The sequence below is a fragment of the Oncorhynchus gorbuscha genome, unplaced genomic scaffold, assembly GCF_021184085.1.
Source record: "Oncorhynchus gorbuscha isolate QuinsamMale2020 ecotype Even-year unplaced genomic scaffold, OgorEven_v1.0 Un_scaffold_484, whole genome shotgun sequence".
NCBI lineage: Eukaryota > Metazoa > Chordata > Actinopteri > Salmoniformes > Salmonidae > Oncorhynchus > Oncorhynchus gorbuscha.
Window position 1 is genome coordinate 310,858 of NW_025745314.1, and position 24,887 is coordinate 335,744.

Genomic DNA, 24,887 nt, shown 5'->3' on the forward strand with positions numbered 1-24,887 from the left:
TGGTAGATGGTGTTGAATGGTAGATGGCGTTGAATGGTAGATGGCGTTGAATGGTAGATGGTGTTGAATGGTAGATGGTGTTGAATGGTAGATGACATTGAATGGTAGATGACATTGAATGGTAGATGGTGTTGAATGGTAGATGGCGTTGAATGGTAGATGGAGTTGAATGGTAGATGGTGTTGAATGGGAGATGATGTTGAATGGTAGATGGTGTTGAATGGTAGATGGAGTTGAATGGTAGATGGTGTTGAATGGTAGATGACATTGAATGGTAGATGGTGTTGAATGGTAGATGACGTTGAGTGGTAGATGGAGTTGAATGATAGATGGAGTTGAATGGTAGATGGAGTTGAATGGTAGATGGTGTTGAATGGTAGATGACATTGAATGGTAGATGGAGTTGAATGGTAGATGGTGTTGAATGGTAGATGGCGTTGAATGGTAGATGGAGTTGAATGGTAGATGGAGTTGAATGGTAGATGACATTGAATGGTAGATGACGTTGAATGGTAGATGACGTTGAATGGTAGATAAAGTTTAAATAAAACATAAAAAAGAATAAATTACTCTAATGTAACTATATAAGCATGGGAAGCAATAGTTGATGCTGAATTAAACACAGCTATTAAGACTCAGATCGTATGGCCCTGGACAACCTTTTCTATGTGGATAGATGTTATCTATTTCTTTACCTATATACCCTCATTAAGTATGTATTTTGACCTCTCAAAACCATGGGAAACTGATAATGGTATAGTGGCCAGCCACATTAGGGTGTCTTGAGGAAAGAGGCCAAATCTATAAAATGTACTGTAATGACCTCTAGATTCCTAACAATTATTTAGTGCCTTCTTCACCTAGCCTGAGTGTTTATATCTTACAGTAACCATGCTCTAGTATGTCCCAAATCTAATTGTCTTATTAAGGCCAACAGTTGTAATGAACATTGAAGTCACAAGTATAAACCTAAAAATAAATTCATTCAGTGGAATTCTTGTAAGGTTGACCTAGTGTGTACTGTAGATTCATGTAGGGTTGGCCTAGTGTGTACTGTAGATTCATGTAAGGTTGACCTAGTGTGTACTGTAGATTCATGTAGGGTTGACCTAGTGTGTACTGTAGATTCATGTAGGGTTGGCCTAGTGTGTACTGTAGATTCATGTAAGGTTGACCTAGTGTGTACTGTAGATTCATGTAGGGTTGACCTAGTGTGTACTGTAGATTCATGTAGGGTTGACCTAGTGTGTACTGTAGATTCATGTAAGGTTGGCCTAGTGTGTACTGTAGATTCATGTAAGGTTGACCTAGTGTGTACTGTAGATTCATGTAAGGTTGACCTAGTGTGTATTGTAGATTCATGTAGGGTTGACCTAGTGTGTACTGTAGATTCATGTAAGGTTGGCCTAGTGTGTACTGTAGATTCATGTAAGGTTGACCTAGTGTGTACTGTAGATTCATGTAGGGTTGACCTAGTGTGTACTGTAGATTCATGTAAGGTTGACCTAGTGTGTACTGTAGATTCATGTAAGGTTGACCTAGTGTGTACTGTAGATTCATGTAAGGTTGACCTAGTGTGTACTGTAGATTCATGTAAGGTTGACCTAGTGTGTACTGTAGATTCATGTAAGGTTGACCTAGTGTGTACTGTAGATTCATGTAAGGTTGACCTAGTGTGTACTGTAGATTCATGTAAGGTTGACCTAGTGTGTACTGTAGATTCATGTAAGGTTGACCTAGTGTGTACTGTAGATTCATGTAAGGTTGACCTAGTGTGTACTGTAGATTCATGTAAGGTTGACCTAGTGTGTACTGTAGATTCATGTAAGGTTGACCTAGTGTGTACTGTAGATTCATGTAAGGTTGGCCTAGTGTGTACTGTAGATTCATGTAGGGTTGACCTAGTGTGTACTGTAGATTCATGTAGGGTTGACCTAGTGTGTACTGTAGATTCATGTAAGGTTGACCTAGTGTGTACTGTAGATTCATGTAGGGTTGACCTAGTGTGTACTGTAGATTCATGTCGGGTTGACCTAGTGTGTACTGTAGATTCATGTAAGGTTGGCCTAGTGTGTACTGTAGATACTTGTATGGTTGACCTAGTGTGTACTGTAGATTCATGTAAGGTTGGCCTAGTGTGTACTGTAGATTCATGTAGGGTTGGCCTAGTGTATACTGTACATTCATGTAAGGTTGGCCTAGTGTGTACTGTAGATTCATGTAAGGTTGGTCTAGTGTGTACTGTAGATTCATGTAGGGTTGGCCTAGTGTATACTGTACATTCATGTAAGGTTGGCCTAGTGTGTACTGTAGATTCATGTAAGGTTGGCCTAGTGTGTACTGTAGATTCATGTAAGGTTGGCCTAGTGTGTACTGTAGATTCATGTAGGGTTGGCCTAGTGTATACTGTACATTCATGTAAGGTTGGCCTAGTGTGTACTGTAGATTCATGTAAGGTTGGCCTAGTGTGTACTGTAGATTCATGTAGGGTTGGCCTAGTGTATACTGTAGATTCATGTAAGGTTGACCTAGTGTGTACTGTAGATTCATTCAGGGTTTAGTTGCAAAACGCTGTATACCCATTGGTTATCTGGAATGGAATGTTCCTATCCTGTATATCCATTGGTTATCTGGAATGGAATGTTCCTATCCTGTATATCCATTGGTTATCTTGAATGGAATGTTCCTATCCTGTATATCCATTGGTTATCTGGAATGGAATGTTCCTATCCTGTATATCCATTGGTTATCTGGAATGGAATGTATATCCATTTCGTATCCTGTATATCCATTGGTTGTCTGGAATGGAATGTTCGTATCCTGTATATCCATTGGTTATCTGGAATGGAATGTTCGTATCCTGTATATCCATTGGTTATCTGGAATGGAATGTTCCTATCCTGTATATCCATTGGTTATCTGGAATGGAATGTTCCTATCCTGTATATCCATTGGTTGTCTGGAATGGAATGTTCGTATCCTGTATATCCATTGGTTATCTGGAATGGAATGTTCGTATCCTGTATATCCATTGGTTATCTGGAATGGAATGTTCCTATCCTGTATATTTAACACCAATTCTAGCCCCATGCTACAGTGTTTGGTTAGAGTTTGGCCTCGTCCCAAATGGGACCCCTATTCCCAATATGGTGCACTACTTTTGACCAGAGCCGAGATAAAAAACAAATTCAATTTAAATATTGATGTCACAAATGTATCATTTGTCACATTTGACAGTGTAAAACCTTCCAGTACTACTTTTTCCACATTTTGTTACGTTACAGTCTTATTCTAAAATTGATGAAATAGTTTTTTCCCACTTGTCCCAACTCCGACCGAAGGTGGCTCCCCTTCCCGTTCGAGTGGCGCTCGCCAGTTGTCGTCGCCGGTCTACTGGCTGCCACTGATGCTTTTCTCCCCCTCCTTATGTGTTAGTTAGTTAGTTGGGCTTTATTAGTCAGCCGGCCCGCCCGTTTCTTTGTGCGGGATTGATTATTGTAACCCTGGTGTTTGTTACAGACGAATGTGTTGGTGTATGTTCGTATATAGTGCTGGACTGTTTTCGTTCCCCGTGTCTGTTATTGACCAAATACTTATTTTCCACCATAATTTGCAAATAAATTCATTAAAAATCCTACAATGTGATTTTCTGGATTTTTTTTTCTAATTTTGTCTGTCATAGTGTAAGTTTACCTATGCTGAAAATTACAGGCCTCTCTCATCTTTTTAAGTGGGAGAACTTGCACAATTGGTGGCTGACTAAATACTTTTTTGCCCTACTGTAGCGTTTTGTAATGAAGCTCTTCACATCTAGAACATTCACAACAGCCAATGTTTTCTTTAGAGTCTCAATGGCTTCTAGAATGGTTGAGTTATGGTGTGTGTATCAGCTGTACTGCTAATGATTCCACTGTGCAGAGTCTGGCAGCTCTGACCAAGAACTGGAGCTCTGCATGCAGGAGAACATGACATGAGTTACATACATTCATTCCCACAGACAGAGGGGAATAGCTCCAGCTCTGAGCGCTACTTTAATGCCTCTGGCAAAGCTGGGAATGGCGTTTCACTGCTGGCGCACTGCAGACCCTGGGTTCAAGTAGTATTCCAAATCTTTCACATACTTTCAGCGTTTGCTTTAGCCTGCCTGGAGTGGCCGATGGGCGGGGCTTTACACTTTTGGAATGATTCCATTGGTTCCATTTTGCCAGGCAAGCTCAATCAAACATAGACAAAGTATGTATAAGGATTTCGGATAGTTTTTGAACCCAGGTGTGACTCACTGGTGGACTTGGCTCCGATGTTGCCCACATGTGCCGTTCTGGATGTATGACTGGGTCTCTCGGACTGTTACTACAGTGAGGTAGCTAGACAGAGAAAACACAGCTGGCTTGGTGGCTGTGCAGTACTGAGAGAATTCACATGTACTTTTTCTTTCCATGACCCAACCAACCAGGAAGAAGCTGGATTTCTGTTTTTTACCACCTGTTGAAAGTGGTATAGTACAATGTTGTGGTTCCTGTTTTCCCCTTATGGTCTGAGACCAGACAAGAGTTTTCATCACAAATGGAACCCTATTCCCTATATAGTGTACTCTTCTTGACTTGGGTCATTTGGAAGCCATGTTGGAGACTGGACAGAAATACAGCAGAACTCAGGAGGATTTTAACAGCAGGTGTTCAATCCAATGTTAGTCTAGGAGGACTTGAACATGTCATATAGTGTGAGTAATAACCTAGTTCTGTACTCTGGAAGGGGCTGTCTTGAGTAATAGAGTATTGAGTTAGAATTATGTGGGAGAATTCTGTGAGAGAATTCTGTGGGAGAATTCTGTGGGAGAATTCTGTGGGAGAATCCTGTGGGAGAATTCTGTGGGAGAATCCTGTGGGAGAATTCCGTGAGAGAGATTCTGTGGGAGAATTCTGTGGGAGAATTCTGTGGGAGAATTCTGTGAGAGAATTCTGTGAGAGAATTCCGTGGGAGAATTCTGTGAGAGAATTCTGTGGGAGAATTCTGCTTTAAGAAAAAGAAAAATCTTCCCCATTAATACCGTGTGATGTATCTCATTCAAAGTGAACTTCCTGGATGACCTTGGGAAGATCAGTGAGAGGATTCTTATGGAATGGCCAAGTCTAGACGACTGATTTCACTACTCTGCTACAGCATACTATAACGTTTGTGTGTACAATAAATAAGCTTCTCTGCCATGGCAACTCTCCACCCTGTGATACTTGTCTGGAGAAAGGCCCTCTATTCTCCAGATTCAGCTGTCTCCATTGAAACAATAAAACACAACAGCAGCCAAACAGCAACATCCGCCATTGTAAACTAACACTACTACACTAGTGAGAATGTCTCATTTTATGTGCAAACAAGTGTGTTTTACTGACCATCAGTGTTATAAGATACGAGGGAGTCACACATATTCATTATGACAGAAGTAGTATTACAGATCAATGATGACAACTTTCTAAACATAGTAAGACATTATTTATTATTTTTTTGGCACAACACAAAAGTGCTTCAGGATAACACTACCCATGATCCCAAAGTCACGGTTCAATATTTGGTCTGATCAATTCTAATAAAATGGATTAAAATGTGTTCTTAAACTCTCTAAAGAGTCAATAATCAATAAGCAATACTCTGGAATAGATCATTACATTTTTGCGGAAATGTATCTTTTGGGATTTTAATCTGATGTGGATTAACGCATTGTTTATACAATTTTCAGAATGCATCATGTGACGAATGGCCTCATGTGAACTCGTATGGAAACTTGTGAAACCTATTTCAGGAAGTCCTACAGTAAGGCAAGAGGTGGTCAAAACCGCCGCCTGAAGAGGTACTGCGTGGCAGGCTTTTGCTCCTGCCCTGCAGTAACAGTTAGCCTGGTCCCAGATCAGTTTGTGTTGATCAGTAGATTAGAGTGTGTTAAGGCTAGCCTGGTCCCAGATCAGTTTGTGCTGATCAGTAGATTAGAGTGTGTTAGAGCTAGCGTGGTCCCAGATCTGTTTGTGCTGTCTTGCTAATTTAGATCTTTTTTGAAAGGCTATGTTAAGATTAGGGCTGGAGCAAAATCCTGCAGAACGGCTACCTCTCCACAATCAACGATGGTCTCTATAAGGTCTATTATGAAATGTATATCATCAAATATATAATTATCTAAAAACCACAGAATGTTCTTATAAATATTGCTGGTTTTCTTTCAATGTACATTAAAAAAACACAGGTTAATCACCCTTCTTGTATTCAATAACTTATCCCTAGAATTGCATTTTATTGTTATCATTGCAGACAAAAACCCAGCTGGTAACTTCACATTTTTGGTCAGATACACACATCATTGCTATAACAGTTGAATGCACAATGCATTTTTTTTCTATCCATTTTATATAAAAAAATGAATGAAAATAAAGAATCTTTGGTGTTTATTAAAGCAAAAATAGAATTTTAAAAAGTCTATATAAAAAGGCATTAAAATATAATATGTAAATTACAAAGTAACACGTCAACAGATACAGCATGGCCAAAGAACTGAGAAATTCCAGCTTTGACTTTCATTAACAACTGTGTATAAAAAAAGAGAGGACAAATATGACCAAAAAACATCATAAATTATGTTATAATCAAGAACGAGCCATTTTCTGGGTGCATCCCGATCACTCACTCATACAATGAAAAGCATAACCACTGAGGTATTTCATCTTCAAATGACTCTGTCAAGCATTATGCACAATGGGAGTGAGACGTAAAAGTGCATAGGACATTATGCATATCATCTCTGTGGAAAAACAGGATGTCCAGTTGGTGGTTTTCCATTTGGCAAAACACATCAACAACAAGTGTTTTTTTTTACCTCATCATCATAATATTTCAGAAGGAAATATCTGTAGTTTCTTGTTGCAGTCAGTCGCAGCAGCAATGATATATCGCTCTTCTGGCATCGTCACTTCACGTCACCTGCCGAGAGTCCAACAATCAATGAGCAGTTTGAGATTCTTCACTTTGTAAACGTTGAGAGGGAGAATGTCTGCGTCTCGAACTGCACCCTGATCCGGAAAAAGTGTGTTACTCTTTTTGACCAGAACCCTGTATGGACCCTGGTCAAAAGTAGTGCACTACACAGGATATAGAGTGGCGTTTAAGACCCAATCGAGGAGTTTCAGTGGAGGAGGAGGAGGAGGAGGAAAGGAGGAAGATGTCATACATCCAGCACCATATCATACTGCTGTTCTTTCTTCCTCTTGCCACATTTAGTGATCAGAACCATGTACAACGTCAAGAGCATGACCCAGTAGCTGGCGTACACTATCGCACCAACGATTAACACTATCTTTTCAGAGTCTGGAAAAGGAAAATCTTTTCTGGTTTCCTGGACGACCGTATAGATAATGCCAAGGAAGAGGATGGTGAACCAGACCGATATGGGAACGAGCCCTACGAAGTTAGTCACGATCGTCTTCCTCCCTGACGTGCCCCAGCCAGCCTTGTTTATGGTGGCGATAGCAAACATCTTGGCCGGTAGCAGACTGGACATGTACAACACTGAGTAGAAGGACATGAAGACCATGACGATGTTGCCCCTCATGCAAGAGGCAAAGGAGGACTTGATGAGGGCGACCGCCTGGACGATCAACAGGAAGAGAAGGATATTCCAGATCCTCCCTGGTAGAACAGCTGTATCGCCGTGGCGATGAGGAAGAAGGGGAAGAACCCGGTGATGACAGCCTCGTAGGTCATCCAGAGGTGGTGTTTGTGGAACCACATGGCATTGTAGAGCCACTCTCTGAAGTAAGACTTACTCCACCGGGTCTGCTGGTTCAGCCAGCGCAGGTAGGTGATGGGGGTCTCGGTCAGGCACTTGGACCGGGCCGTGTACTTGGTGGCGTAGCCCAGGCTCAGCACGCGGTTGGTGAGGTGGCGGTCGTCGCCGAAGCTACAGTGGCTGCCCATGAAGGTCTGGTTGTACCAATCCTCTATGAACTCGTGGAGCAGGTTGTTCCTGTACATTCCCAGTGGTCCGCTGATACACTGGACGCAGCCGAAGTAGGACTGACACGCTCGCTCGATGTTGAAGGCCATCCAGTAACGGACGCTGCTAAGAAACGAGATCCAGGACTCGTATTTGTTCAGGATCTGCGGAGGAAGAAAGACACATAAGGTCAGTGTATTTAAGTTGGTTAACAACTGCTGTAAACACATTCTATAGTATTAGCATAGCAACCAAACGGCACAATCGTGGGCGATTGGTTTAAGGACCCTTAATTAGCAAAAGAAAATGCTATCAACTCTCCCAGAGCTCCTACAAATGTTCCACCTATCAACATGCTATTGTGTAGAATTCTCACATGGGAGTAATCAATGTAAGCCTAAGGTATAGGCTAACTCAATTTTGTCAAGGAATGTCCTGTTGTGTAGATGCATTTTTATAGTTTGTATTATTTGGTATTCAGGGAACTTTAAATGAAATAAGGGCAGATTTGGTCCTCAACAACAGTGTAGGCTTAACCATGAGTCTTTCTCTTGTCCAGAATACTTTCCAGGATCATAAAAGAAAGCACTAAAAGCTTTATTTTATTCACTGAAGCTCACTTGTTGAAAAAGCTATCAAAATACTTTTACTAGGTTTGTGTTTATTTCTTTGTAGTTTGTAGATGTGGGTCGTAAAAGGCATCAACATCACTACATCGGTTAATAAACCACAGGGTGAGAAGATTCTCTCAGTTTCAGTTTAACTCCGGAGCAACTCTGAAGATTCTCTCAGTTTAACCGGAGCAACTCTGAAGATTCTCTCAGTTTAACCCGGAGCAACTCTGAAGATTCTCTCAGCTCAACCTGGAGCAACTCTGAAGATTCTCTCAGTTTAACCCGGAGCAACTCTGAAGATTCTCTCAGTTTAACCCGGAGCAACTCTGAAGATTCTCTCAGCTCAACCTGGAGCAACTCTGAAGATTCTCTCAGTTTAACCTGGAGCAATTCTCTCAGTTTAACCCGGAGCAAAAGATTCTCTCAGCTCAACCTGGAGCAACTCTGAAGATTCTCTCAGTTTAACAACCTGAAGAGCAACACTGAAGATTCTCAGTTTCAGTTTAACCCGGAGCAACTCTGAAGATTCTCTCAGTTTAACCCGGAGCAACTCTGAAGATTCTCTCAGTTTTAATTCCCAGGAGCAACTCTGAAGATTCTCTCAGCTTAACCCAGGAGCAACTCTGAAGATTCTCTCAGCTTAACCTGGAGCAACTCTGAAGATTCTCTCAGCTTAACCTGGAGCAACTCTGAAGATTTTCTCAGCCTACATGTGTTTGATACGATTTCATTCAGTCCATAAACCTAATCCAGACATTATTATGAGCCGTCCTCCCTCAGCAGTATCCACTGGGTTAGATGACCCACCTGCACACCCAGTACATCTCTGAAAGCAGTTGGACAACCCTAGCTTTGTATCCATGCCGTACGTGCTGAACCACAGGAGGTTGGTGGCACCTTAATTGGGGAGGACGGGGCTCGTGGTAATGACTGGTGTGGAATAAGTGGAATGGTATCAAATACATCAAACACATGGTTTGCTGCCATTCCATTTACTCCATTCCAGACATTATTATGAGCCGTCCTCCCTCAGCAGACTCCACTGTGCTGAACCCAACACTAGTATTCTATCAACAGAAGACTGGAGCTGGTTTCAGCACCTACAGTATGGTACCAGGCTAGGAGAACACAGTCTCAGACATACAGACTAGTCAATAACAATGGAGACTGGAGCTAGTTTCAGCACCTACAGTATGGTACCAGGCTAGGAGAACACAGTCTCAGACAAACAGACTAGTCAATAACAATGGAGACTGGAGCTGGTTTCAGCACCTACAGTACGGTACGGTAGGAGAACCAGTCTCAGACAAACATAGTCTAACAATGGAGAGAACACAGTCTCAGACATACAGACTAGTCAATAACAATGGAGACTGGAGCTGGTTTCAGCACCTACAGTACGGTACCAGGCTAGGAGAACACAGTCTCAGACAAACAGACCAGTCAATAACAATGGAGACTGGAGCTGGTTTCAGCACCTACAGTATGGTACCAGGCTAGGAGAACACAGTCTCAGACATACAGACCAGTCAATAACAATGGAGACTGGAGCTGGTTTCAGCACCTACAGTACGGTACCAGGCTAGAAGAACACAGTCTCAGACAAACAGACTAGTCAATAACAATGGAGATATTACCTGGACGTCTCCTCCCACTCCTCCCACCATGGGGTCTTCCTCCAGAACCTTCACCATCTCCACAGAGGACGCAGGATCCAGCATAGTGTCAGAGTCACACACCTGAAACACAAGGGGACACACACAATCCTGTTGAATCCACAAAACACTTCACACCTGAAACACAAGGGGACACATTATCCAATTCAATCCCCAAAAACACACACTCTCTCTCTCTCTCTCTCTCTCTCTCTCTCTCTCTCTCTCTCTCTCTCTCTCTCTCTCTCTCTCTCTCTCAATTCAATTAAATTCTATTTCAATTCAAGGGCTTTATTGGCATGGGAAACATGTGTTAACATTGCCAAAGCAAGTGAGGTAGATAATATATAAAGTGAAATAAACAATACAAAATTAACAGTAAACATTACACATACAGAAGTTTCAAAACAATAAAGACATTACAAATGTCATATTATATATATACAGTTTTTAACAATGTACAAATGGTAAAGGACACAAAATAAAATAAATAAGCATAAATATGGGTTGTATTTACAATGGTGTGTGTTCTTCACTGGTTGCTCTCTCTCTCTCTCTCTCTCTCTCTCTCTCACTCTCTCTCTCTCTCTCTCTCTCTCTCTCTCTCTCTCTCTCTCTCTCTCTCTCTCTCTCTCTCTCTCTCTCTCTCTCTCTCTCTCTCTCTCTCTCTCTCTCTCTCTCTCTCTCTCTCTCTCTCTCTCTCTCTCTCTCTCTCTCTCTCTCTCTCTCTCTCTCTCTCTCTCTCTCTCTCTCTCTCTTCTCTCTCTCTCTCTCTCTCTTCTCTCTCCTCTCTCTCTCTCTCTCTTTCTCTCTCTCTCACTCTCTCACTCACTCACTCACTCACTCACCACTCACCACCACCACCACCACTCACCACTCACTCACACTCACTCTCACACTCACTCACACACACACACAAACAACACAAAGTTTAGAAAGTACACAGACAAAACTAGGCCAGAAGATCAGCGTTACACAGACAAAGAGTCCTTCATCACGATTTTGTACAGGGTTGGGATATGTTTGTTTTATATTGGGTAATTTGACCAATCAGCAGATTACTGATGCATGAATTACACTGATTACTGATGTACAATGTTGGTACATTAATCACACTGATTACTGATGTACAGGGTTGGTACATTAATCACACTGATTACTGATGTACAGGGTTGGTACATTAATCACACTGATTACTGATGTACAGGGTTGGTACATTAATTACACTGATTACTGATGTACAGGGTTGGTACATTAATCACACTGATTACTGATGTACAGGGCTGGTACATTAATCACACTGATTACTGATGTACAGGGTTGGTACATTAATCACACTGATTACTGATGTACAGGGTTGGTTGGTACATTAATCACACTGATTACTGATGTACAGGGCTGGTACATTAATCACACTGATTACTGATGTACAGGGTTGGTACATTAATCACACTGATTACTGATGTACAGGGGGTTGATTTGGTACATTAATCACACTGATTACTGATGTACAGGGCTGGTACATTAATCACACTGATTACTGATGTACAGGGTTGGTTGGTACATTAATCACACTGATTACTGATGTACAGGGCTGGTACATTAATCACACTGATTACTGATGTACAGGGTTGGTACATTAATCACACTGATTACTGATTACTGATGATTACTGATGGGTTGGTACATTAATCACACTGATTACTGATGTTCAGGGTTGGTACATTAATCACACTGATTACTGATGTACAGGGTTGGTACATTGATCACACTGATTACTGATGTACAGGGTTGGTACATTAATCACACTGATTACTGATGTACAGGGTTGGTTGGTACATTAATCACACTGATTACTGATGTTCAGGGTTGGTACATTAATCACACTGATTACTGATGTAGTGTTGCTTTGTGTTTCTTTGAAACTCTTTTGGATGTCAAGTTGAAGCTTTGTTTGCAACGTGGATGTTACCCCGAAAATCGTTCCAAAACAAGTTAGTGTCAAGTGGGAAGGTCCGTCAGTTGGTCAACAAACAACCGTGTGAGTAAAGTCATATTTGCAGCGATCTCTTCACAGATTAGAAAGGTTTCTTCAGTCACTCCTTAATTGGGAATGATTTCATTGGGTAAGTGAAGTCATTGGGGCCGGTGTAAGGAGGGCTGGGGTTTGGCTGGAAGGAAGGAAGGTTGCTGTGCTGTTTGGCACGTCATCCTGTACTGGAAGTGATACAGTGCGGTTGTGTTCTGACTGAGAGAGGGTTGTGATTGGTTGTGTTCTGACTGAGAGAGGGTTGTGATTGGTTGTGTTCTGACTGAGAGAGGGTTGTGATTGGTTGTGTTCTGGCTGAGAGAGGGTTGTTATTGGTTGTGTTCTGACTGAGAGAGGGTTGTGATTGGTTGTGTTCTGGCTGAGAGAGGGTTGTTATTGGTTGTGTTCTGACTGAGAGAGGGTTGTGATTGGTTGTGTTCTGACTGAGAGAGGGTTGTGATTGGTTGTGTTCTGACTGAGAGGGTTGGGTTGTTATTGGTTGTGTTCTGACTGAGAGCGGGTTGTGATTGGTTATGTTCTGACTGAGAGAGGGTTGTGATTGGTTATGTTCTGACTGAGAGAGGGTTGTGATTGGTTGTGTTCTGACTGAGGGAGGGTTGTTATTGGTTGTGTTCTGACTGAGAGAGGGTTGTGATTGGTTGTGTTCTGATTGAGAGAGGGTTGTGATTGGTTGTGTTCTGACTGAGGGAGGGTTGTTATTGGTTGTGTTCTGACTGAGAGAGGGTTGTGATTGGTTGTGTTCTGATTGAGAGAGGGTTGTGTTGTGATTGGTTGTGTTCTGATTGAGAGAGGGTTGTGTTGTGATTGGTTGTGTTCTGATTGAGAGAGGGTTGTGTTGTGATTGGTTGTGTTCTAACTGGGAGACGGTTGTGATTGGTTGTTTTCTGATTGAGAGAGGGTTGTGTTGTGATTGGTTGTCTTCTGATTGAGAGAGGGTTGTGTTATGATTGGTTGTTTTCTGATTGAGAGAGGGTTGTGATTGGTTTTGTTCTGATTGAGAGAGGGTTGTGTTGTGATTGGTTGTGTTCTGATTGAAAGAGGGTTGTGTTGTGATTGGTTGTTTTCTGATTGAGAGAGGGTTGTGTTGTATTTGGTTGTGTTCTGATTGAGAGAGGGTTGTGTTGTGATTGGTTGTGTTCTAACTGGGAGACGGTTGTGATTGGTTGTTTTCTGATTGAGAGAGGGTTGTGTTATGATTGGTTGTTTTCTGATTGAGAGAGGGTTGTGATTGGTTTTGTTCTGATTGAGAGAGGGTTGTGTTGTGATTGGTTGTGTTCTGATTGAGAGAGGGTTGTGTTGTGATTGGTTGTCTTCTGATTGAGAGAGGGTTGTGTTATGATTGGTTGTTTTCTGATTGAGAGAGGGTTGTGATTGGTTTTGTTCTGATTGAGAGAGGGTTGTGTTGTGATTGGTTGTGTTCTGATTGAGAGAGGGTTGTGTTGTGATTGGTTGTGTTCTGATTGAGAGAGGGTTGTGTTGTGATTGGTTGTGTTCTGATTGAGAGAGGGTTGTGTTGTGATTGGTTGTGTTCTGATTGAGAGAGGGTTGTGTTGTATTTGGTTGTTTTCTGATTGAGAGAGGGTTGTGTTGTGATTGGTTGTTTTCTGATTTGGAGAGGGTTGTGTTGTGATTGGTTGTTTTCTGATTGAGAGAGGGTTGTGTTGTGATTGGTTGTTTTCTGATTGAGAGAGGGTTGTGTTCTGATTGAGAGAGGGTTGTGTTGTGATTGGTTGTGTTCTGATTGAGAGAGGGTTGTGTTGTGATTGGTTGTTTTCTGATTTGGAGAGGGTTGTGTTGTGATTGGTTGTTTTCTGATTGAGAGAGGGTTGTGTTGTGATTGGTTGTTTTCTGATTGAGAGAGGGTTGTGTTCTGATTGAGAGAGGGTTGTGTTCTGATTGAGAGAGGGTTGTGTTCTGATTGAGAGAGGGTTGTGTTGTGATTGGTTGTGTTCTGATTGAGAGAGGGTTGTGTTGTGATTGGTTGTTTTCTGATTGAGAGAGGGTTGTGTTCTGATTGAGAGAGGGTTGTGTTGTGATTGGTTGTTTTCTGATTGAGAGAGGGTTGTGTTCTGATTGAGAGAGGGTTGTGATTTTGTAGTATAGCTGTATAGCTGTTTCAAACTGGTCATATATGGAGAAAGATCAAGACAGCTGTTTGTATTGTTTGAAAAGGAATACATTTAGATTGTGTAGCACTGTGATAATTCAATTTATATCTTTCTGCTGTAAGAGCAATGTAGTAAAACACAAATGGCATGAAAGGAGAGTAACTAAAGAGAATGATATGGCCAGAAGATAATCAAACCATCTCAGGAAAAGACTTCTGTACCCCTAACCAGTCTATTGGTTTTGATACACAGAACACCAACACACACTCCCCCTTTCCCGGTGAGAACAGATCCCCATGTGTAGTTAGGCATAGCCTGTTGGCACGTCTGCTAATGTGTACAACATTCCTCATGTTATTTTCATCATCAGCAGAGTGTGTTTGATTAGGCGAAGCTGCATCACTGCCATAGAAATGGAATTCCGTTTCTTTGATCACTCCAAGGCAACCAGTCCCATAGCAACGTTAGCACCAAACCTGTTCTGACGGGTCCATAAATGGCATTAATATACACAGATCACCCGCATCAAATTACTGCAAAGACTACAGATGCTGAAAACGAAGGGGGAAAGTCCCGTTTAATATTTATAGTTTGACTGTAAAAGAGGTAACAGATTGCAGCTGTAACGAGCCTCAGCTTGGGGAGATGACATGAAAACCGCTAATAATCAGTTGTTCCTTCGATAAGTGGTTATCGGGAATAGCTTGTGTAAAAGGTCTCCTCTGTAAAACATGTTCAATCTGGCGTCAGTCGGTTGATCTGTGCCACAAATACCACAGGGTTTTGACATCACAAAAGGCTAAGGTCGGGGGGGGGGGTCATGAAGTCAGCAGACGAACAATGGATTCACTGCGGTTCCATCTGGATTCATACTACACATAGGACATGTCCTCTGTCTGACAGAGTTGTAGGTCTTCTCCTAACGTAGGACATGTCCTCTGTCTGACAGACAGCGTTGTAGTCCTTCTCCTAACGTAGGACATGTCCTCTGTCTGACAGACAGCGTTGTAGTCCTTCTCCTAACGTAGGACATGTCCTCTGTCTGACAGACAGCGTTGTAGTCCTTCTCCTAACGTAGGACATGTCCTCTGTCTGACAGACAGCGTTGTAGTCCTTCTCCTAACGTAGGACATGTCCTCTGTCTGACAGACAGCGTTGTAGTCCTTCTCCTAACATAGGACATGTCCTCTGTCTGACAGACAGCGTTGTAGTCCTTCTCCTAACGCCGTAGTACGCCTGTCACATGAAGCTAGTTCCTCGAACAAACGAGGGGTTGTCTGAGGACAGCTTGCGTGTCCTGGGGGGCTTTCCTCTCACAGTGTGGTGAATATTACCCATAATGCACCTGCCAACAGAATAATGACACCGCAAAGCAATGCCGGGTAACGCTCTTTACACTAAGTTTCTCTTATGCCTGTGTAGTTAAGTGTTACCCTATGCCAACATATCAATACATCCACTATGCCAACATATCAATACATCCACTATGCCAACATATCAATACATCCACTATGCCAACATATCAATACATCCACTATGCCAACATATCAATACATCCACTATGCCAACATATCAATACATCCACTATGACAACATATCAATACATCCACTATGCCAACATATCAATACATCCACTATGCCAACATATCAATACATCCACTATGCCAACATATCAATACATCCACTATGCCAACATATCAATACATCCACTATGCCAACATATCAATACATCCACTATGCCAACATATCAATACATCTACTATGCCAACATATCAATACATCCACTATGCCAACATATCAATACATCCACTATGCCAACATATCAATACATCCACTATGCCAACATATCAATACATCCACTATGCCAACATATCAATACATCCACTATGCCAACATATCAATACATCCACTATGCCAACATATCAATACATCCACTATGCCAATATATCAATACATCCACTATGCCAACATATCAATACATCCACTATGCCAACATATCAATACATCCACTATGCCAACATATCAATACATCTACTATGCCAACATATCAATACATCCACTATGCCAACATATCAATACATCCACTATGCCAACATATCAATACATCCACTATGCCAACATATCAATACATCCACTATGCCAACATATCAATACATCCACTATGCCAACATATCAATACATCCACTATGCCAACATATCAATACATCCACTATGCCAACATATCAATACATCCACTATGCCAACATATCAATACATCCACTATGCCAATATATCAATACATCCACTATGCCAACATATCAATACATCCACTATGCCAACATATCAATACATCCACTATGCCAACATATCAATACATCTACTATGCCAACATATCAATACATCCACTATGCCAACATATCAATACATCCACTATGCCAACATATCAATACATCCACTATGCCAACATATCAATACATCCACTATGCCAACATATCAATACATCCACTATGCCAACATATCAATACATCCACTATGCCAACATATCAATACATCCACTATGCCAACATATCAATACATCCACTATGCCAATATATCAATACATCTACTATGCCAACATATCAATACATCCACTATGCCAACATATCAATACATCCACTATGCCAACATATCAATACATCTACTATGCCAACATATCAATACATCCACTATGCCAACATATCAATACATCTACTATGCCAACATATCAATACATCCACTATGCCAACATATCAATACATCCACTATGCCAACATATCAATACATCCACTATGCCAACATATCAATACATCCACTATGCCAACATATCAATACATCTACTATGCCAACATATCAATACATCCACACACAGTTATGGTGAGAATATAAGGTTTACTTCTGTTGACCCTATGGGCCTTGGTCAAAAGTAATGCACTATATAGGGGAAAAGGGGTGGTATTTGGGACGCACTAACGCCATGTTAGTTTATTGTGATGATCATGCAGCAACCGGTAGCTAAATAAAGGTCACGTCAAGTTCATCCACTGATGCAACATATCTTATCAGACATAACAGGACTGCTAAGAGGAATGCTTAAAGGGACCATTCAACCTCATAGCCATCCTCTCCAGCACCACTCCAACCTCAACATATCTTATCAGACATAACAGGACTGCTAAGAGGAATGCTTAAAGGGACCATTCAACCTCATAGCCATCGTCTCCAGCACCACTCCAACCTCAACATATCTTATCAGACATAACAGGACTGCTAAGAGGAATGCTTAAAGGGACCATTCAACCTCATAGCCATCCTCTCCAGCACCACTCCAACCTCAACATATCTTATCAGACAGGACTGCTAAGAGGAATGCTTAAAGGGACCATTCAACCTCATAGCCATCCTCTCCAGCACCACTTCAAACTCAACATATCTTATCAGACAGGACTGCTAAGAGGAATGCTTAAAGGGACCATTCAACCTCATAGCCATCCTCTCCAGCACCACTTCAAACTCAACATATCTTATCAGACAGGACTGCTAAGAGGAATGCTTAAAGGGACCATTCAACATCATAGCCATCCTCTCCAGCACCACTTCAAACTCAACATATTTGAAAATGGCACGTTTCTATGTTTAGTAGCACTTGTTGGCTGAAGCTAGACGTACCAAACGAGTGTGCTAGCACACTCCCTTAAAAAGACCTTCAATTTAAAAATTATAAAAGAGCGGCAATAGTAATGTTTGTCCATTTTGAGACGCCGTAGCCAGTATACACTTCCTCAAAATAGTCTGAATTAATCTAAGATAACTCAAGAAATCTGTTTTTTTGCCGAAGTGATCTTAGTGATCTTACATCTAACTAAGATGTTTGGTGCAGTGTTTTTCAATGAAGAAATGTGCATGAAAACAAGTCGTCTTATGTTGAATGACAACAAAGATTTTATTGAAGAATCCCTACCGTTGACCAATCACCGACCAAGGGGTGGAAACTTCAGACACGGAACTTAGGCTTGCCTCCAGAAAAAAACTGTGTGTGGACGAACAGCTGAAAAAACCCTGACCGAAGTCCCAAACTAACAAAAATGTCACTAAATGCTATAATACAGGAAATGCACGAACTCTACCGAACTGTTTTGGCACCCTATTCCCTATATACTGCACTACTTTTGACCAGGGCCCTTAGGGTAGTGATCAAAAGCAGTGCACTATGTTTGGGAATAGGGTGCCATTTGGGACGTAAACTAAGTCAAGTCAAGTAAGTCATCTGTGTGTTGCCAAGCCAAGGCTTTAACCGTCACGATCAGGTACGTTAGACAGACAACCCCACAGTGAGAATAACCGCACAGGTCTGGTAGCTAATAGCTAGCTAAAACAGATCTGTGACAAGGCCAACACAGTTAGCCCTCCATAAGCTTTGGATCAGAGGTTAGAATTATAACTGAAACCAGGAGTTTACGGTGGAAAGACAGCAGTTTCCAAATGGAGCCCTAGGGGCCCTGGACAAAAGTAGTGCACTGAATAGGTGCCATACACTCCAGTATTATCCAGAGCAGTTTGGAGGACCTACACTCCAGTATTATCCAGAGCAGTTTGGAGGACCTACACTCCAGTATTATCCAGAACATTTTGATCAGACCTACACTCCATTATTATGCAGAGCAGTTTGGAGGACCTACACTCCATTATTATGCAGAGCAGTTTGGAGGACCTACACTCCAGTATTATCCAGAGCAGTTTGGAGGACCTACACTCCAGTATTATCCAGAGCAGTTTGGAGGACCTACACTCCAGTATTATCCAGAGCAGTTTGGAGGACCTACACTCCAGTATTATCCAGAGCAGTTTGGAGGACCTACACTCCAGTATTATCCAGAATAGTTTGGAGGACCTACACTCCAGTATTACCCAGAGCAGTTTGGAGGATCTACACTCCAGTATTACCCAGAGCAGTTTGGAGGACCTACACTACAGTATTATCCAGAGCAGTTTGGAGGACCTACACTCCAGTATTACCCAGAGCAGTTTGGAGGATCTACACTCCAGTATTACCCAGAGCAGTTTGGAGGACCTACACTCCAGTATTACCCAGAGCAGTTTGGAGGATCTACACTCCAGTATTATCCAGAGCAGTTTGGAGGACCTACACTCCAGTATTACCCAGAGCAGTTTGGAGGATCTACACTCCAGTATTATCCAGAACATTTTGGAGGATCTACACTCCAGTATTGCTGTATAACTATTCACGATGTAGTATACCAACACAGTTGGTGCTGTTTACTTAGTAAATGTTAATGAAGGAACTTAATACACGCCTTGGGATAGTAGCTAATGCGGATACTGTCACTTTTAAAGTTCCTCACTGAGAATACTGTGTGTTTTGACGCGATGCTATGCAACATGATCTGACTCCAACCTATTAGCCTACAGGTCTCTCCACTTTGTCTGAGTTGGACTGAGTGCAGAAACATATGTAAATGGGTTTCACGCTGAGCTCTAGCACTCTGTTAACAGCATTAGCCTTACAGCCGTAGGGCTACAGTACATACACAAGGCCTCCACACCATCCTTTTAAAGAAGGAGAGCACAAAAGGGTCTTTGTGTACCCCCACCGCCCCCTCTAACCCCTCCTCCCCCAGGACTTACCTGAACATAGTCCACACTCCTCCCCAGGGCTTTGAAGGCTGTGTACATTACTTCCCTCTTGCCTCCCCACTTCTGCATGATGCAGACACATTTATTATTGAGCACAAGGCGCGAGATGGCCTGCAGGCTCTCAGCGTACATCTCGTCCGTCTCCTCAGATCCTCGGTGGTGGTAGTTATTTTTCCAGACGTACGTGGTGGCTTTATCCCACCCCATGATCTCCCGGAAGATCTCCATCATGTACTTGTCGTCCTCGTTATTCCCGTCGATCACCATGATGACCTTGATGCCCGGGTAGGTCAACCTCTTGACCGATACCAAACACTTCCTCAGGTAGGCCGGGTCCTCCTGATAGGCTGCAATGCACAGGGCCAGTGATTTGGTGAGTTTGATGGGCGTCTCCATGGATCTCCTCATGTTCCGGTGTTCTAGGACAGCAAACAGGCTCTGGATGATAAGGTGGATGACCAGGATGGCCCCGTACAGCCCAAAGGACAAGTGGTTTCGTGCCGTGGTGAAAAACTGGTAGCCCATTATGTAGGCGGTAGAGATCCCCACGAGGAGCGAGACTCCAAACATTGTCGTCCCGAAAATTCTTAGGTAGGTGAGAGCTTTGTCACATTTCATCTGGAAAAGCAAACAAGAACAGAGTCATTGTCAATGTCAAATGAGATGACAGTAGAGACATACAGTGGGATCAATAATGAGATGACAGTGGGATCAATAATGAGATGACAGTAGAGACCTACAGTGGGATCAATAATGAGATGACAGTAGAGACCTACAGTGGGATCAATAATGAGATGACAGTAGAGACATACAGTGGGATCAATAATGAGATGACAGTAGAGACCTACAGTGGGATCAATAATGAGATGACAGTAGAGACCTACAGTGGGATCAATAATGAGATGACAGTAGAGACCTACAGTGGGATCAATAATGAGATGACAGTGGGATCAGTAATGAGATGACAGTAGAGACATACAGTGGGATCAATAATGAGATGACAGTAGAGACATACAGTGGGATCAATAATGAGATGACAGTAGAGACATACAGTGGGATCAATAATGAGATGACAGTAGAGACATACAGTGGGATCAATAATGAGATGACAGTAGAGACATACAGTCGGATCAATAATGAGATGACAGTAGAGACATACAGTGGGATCAATAATGAGATGACAGTAGAGACATACAGTCGGATCAATAATGAGATGACAGTGGGATCAATAATGAGATGACAGTAGAGACCTACAGTGGGATCAATAATGAGATGACAGTAGAGACCTACAGTGGGATCAATAATGAGATGACAGTAGAGACATACAGTGGGATCAATAATGAGATGACAGTAGAGACCTACAGTGGGATCAATAATGAGATGACAGTAGAGACATACAGTGGGATCAATAATGAGATGACAGTAGAGACCTACAGTGGGATCAATAATGAGATGACAGTAGAGACCTACAGTGGGATCAATAATGAGATGACAGTAGAGACATACAGTGGGATCAATAATGAGATGACAGTAGAGACCTACAGTGGGATCAATAATGAGATGACAGTAGTGACACTGGGAGGACATTGATATGGTAATTACTAAATGAACACAGCTTCAGATATTAATTGGTCAACTTGTTAGAGATATACAGAAGACATAATGATGATAATGATGATATATGTTCCTAATAATCACCATAATGATGATAATGATGATAAATGTACCTAATAATCATCATTACGATGCGTCACTGCAAAATCTCTTCCCTAACTCTACACTGTCACCATAGCAACAGACTCCATGTTTCACAACAACAACAAAAAACGGGTTCAGACAGACTGTAAACAGACTCCTCCCATCTCTCTCTCCCTTACAACCCACTCCCCAAAATCCCCCTCTAAATGTCAGATGGTTCTCTATGGCCGATTGTTCCAAGTCTCTTTATGAATGCTGCATCCCATCTGCTGGGCAGACGTACGAGTCGAGCGAGAGAGCGAGCACCACCCTCTGACATCATCTGTTTATATCTCCGTGGGAAGACAAGAGCAGGGAAATGTAAAACGCTGCCTCTCCACTAAAGACCCTTCTGTCACATTGAACAATATGGTGGTACATTTGATCAGTTGAGGCTGTAGGAGGGTGGCACCTTTTGTTTAAGGCTTAGACATGTGATAGTTTAAGTGACACTTCAAGGTGTCTAATGCTGTTGAAAAGCAATGAAACACTATCACGGCTTGTTTTATTTGAATGCCAGTTTTTTGGGTCTCCACTAAAGACCCTTCTGTCACAGTGAAGCAGGTAGTAGTGCATCTTGTTACTTTGTTTTAATTAAAGATCTTGGATCTATCATAAGTGACACTTTGATGTGTCCAATGCTGCCTGCATGGGTCTGTCCAGTAACACTAAAGACCCATCTGTCACAACGGAGAACAATGTGGTACTTCTTGGTCAAGTAAAGGCTGAGGTCGTCTTAGTAGGCTATATTAAAGGCTGAGGTCGTCTTAGTAGGCTATATTAAAGGCTTAGGTCGTCTTGGTAGGCTATATTAAAGGCTGAGGTCGTCTTAGTAGGCTATATTAAAGGCTGAGGTCGTCTTAGTAGGCTATATTAAAGGCTGAGGTCGTCTTAGTAGGCTATATTAAAGGCTGAGGTTGTCTTAGTAGGCTATATTAAAGACTGAGGTCGTCTTAGTAGGCTATATTAAGGCTGAGGTCGTCTTAGTAGGCTATATTAAAGGCTGAGGTCGTCTTAGTAGGCTATATTAAAGGCTGAGGTCGTCTTAGTAGGCTATATTAAAGGCTGAGGTCGTCTTGGTAGGCTATATTAAAGGCTGAGGTCTTAGTAGGCTATATTAAAGTAGGCTATATTAAAGGCTGAGGTCGTCTTAGTAGGCTATATTAAAGGCTGAGGGTGTCTTGGTAGACTACACTAAAGACTGAGGGCGTCTTGGTAGACTACATTAAAGGCTGAGGTCGTCTTGGTAGACTACAGTAAAGGGTGAGGTCGTCTTGGTAGACTACAGTAAAGACTGAGGTCGTCTTGGTAGACTACACTAAAGACTGAGGTCGTCTTGGTAGACTACATTAAAGGCTGAGGTCGTCTTGGTAGACTACAGTAAAGGCTGAGGGCGTCTTGGTAGACTACACTAAAGGCTTATATGTAGTCTAAGTTGCTGTCCAAGTCTGTCTAAAAGCAAAGAACCCCTGACATGTCTTGTTTGACTTGTGCTTGTAATTAGAGTTTTTAAATCAGCCGCCTCCTTGACTTGGATTAGGGACTGGAACGGGAACAGTGACATATAGAATACTGCATGCATGGGTCTCTCTCCACGTGACCTAAAGCAGTAGGTGTAAAAGAAACGCCTGAACTAGATCCTCTACATAATGGTCTGGAACTAGATCCCCCTACATACTGGTCTGGAACTAGATCCTCTACATACTGGTCTGGAACTAGATCCTCTACATACTGGTCTGGAACTAGATCCTCTACATACTGGTCTGGAACTAGATCCCCCTACATACTGGTCTGGAACTAGATCCCCTACATAATGGTCTGGAACTAGATCCCCCTACATAATGGTCTGAAACTAGATCCCCCTACATACTGGTCTGGAACTAGATCCTCTACATAATGGTCTGGAACTAAATCCCCCTACATACTGGTCTGGAACTAGATCCTCTACATACTGGTCTGGAACTAGATCCTCTACATACTGGTCTGAAACTAGATCCTCTACATACTGGTCTGGAACTAGATCCCCTACATAATGGTCTGAAACTAGATCCCCCTACATACTGGTCTGAAACTAGATCCCCTACATACTGGTCTGGAACTAGATCCTCTACATACTGGTCTGAAACTAGATCCCCTACATACTGGTCTGGAACTAGATTCTCTACATACTGGTCTGGAACTAGATCCTCTACATACTGGTCTGGAACTAGATCCTCTACATACTGGTCTGGAACTAGATCCCCTACATAATGGTCTGAAACTAGATCCCCCTACATACTGGTCTGAAACTAGATCCCCTACATACTGGTCTGAAACTAGATCCCCTACATACTGGTCTGAAACTAGATCCCCTACATAATGGTCTGGAACTAGATCCTCTACATACTGGTCTGAAACTAGATCCCCTACATAATGGTCTGGAACTAGATCCTCTACATACTGGTCTGAAACTAGATCCCCTACATAATGGTCTGAAACTAGATCCCCTACATACTGGTCTGAAACTAGATCCCCTACATAATGGTCTGGAACTAGATCCTCTCCATACTGGTCTGGAACTAGATCCCCCTACATACTGATCTGAAACTAGATCCCCTACATAATGGTCTGAAACTAGATCCCCTACATACTGGTCTGGAACTAGATCCCCCTACATAATGGTCTGAAACTAGATCCTCTACATAATGGTCTGGAACTAGATCCCCTACATACTGGTCTGGAACTAGATCCCCTACATAATGGTCTGGAACTAGATCCCCTACATAATGGTCTGGAACTAGATCCCCCTACATACTGGTCTGAAACTAGATCCTCTACATACTGGTCTGGAACTAAATCCACCTACATACTGGTCTGAAACTAGATCCTCTCCATACTGGTCTGAAACTAGATCCTCTACATACTGGTCTGAAACTAGATCCTCTACATACTGGTCTGAAACTAGATCCCCCTACATACTGGTCTGAAACTAGATCCTCTACATACTGGTCTGAAACTAGATCCCCTACATACTGGTCTGAAACTAGATCCTCTACATACTGGTCTGAAACTAGATCCTCTACATACTGGTCTGAAACTAGATCCCCTACATACTGGTCTGAA

The 24,887-nt window shown here is 42.2% G+C and overlaps 1 protein-coding gene across 1 annotated transcript in view; it reads right to left on the reverse strand.

The window, feature by feature from the left end:
- Nucleotides 1-6,019: 6,019 nt before the first annotated feature.
- Nucleotides 6,020-24,887, reverse strand: part of LOC124018338 (hyaluronan synthase 2-like) — a 31,355-nt gene continuing 12,487 nt past the window's right edge. Inside the window, 4 exon segments of the mRNA XM_046333612.1 lie at nucleotides 6,020-7,668; nucleotides 7,671-8,136; nucleotides 10,224-10,325; nucleotides 20,040-20,666. Coding sequence (XP_046189568.1) covers nucleotides 7,202-7,668; nucleotides 7,671-8,136; nucleotides 10,224-10,325; nucleotides 20,040-20,666 — 1,662 coding nt within the window. The 3' untranslated portion in view covers nucleotides 6,020-7,201.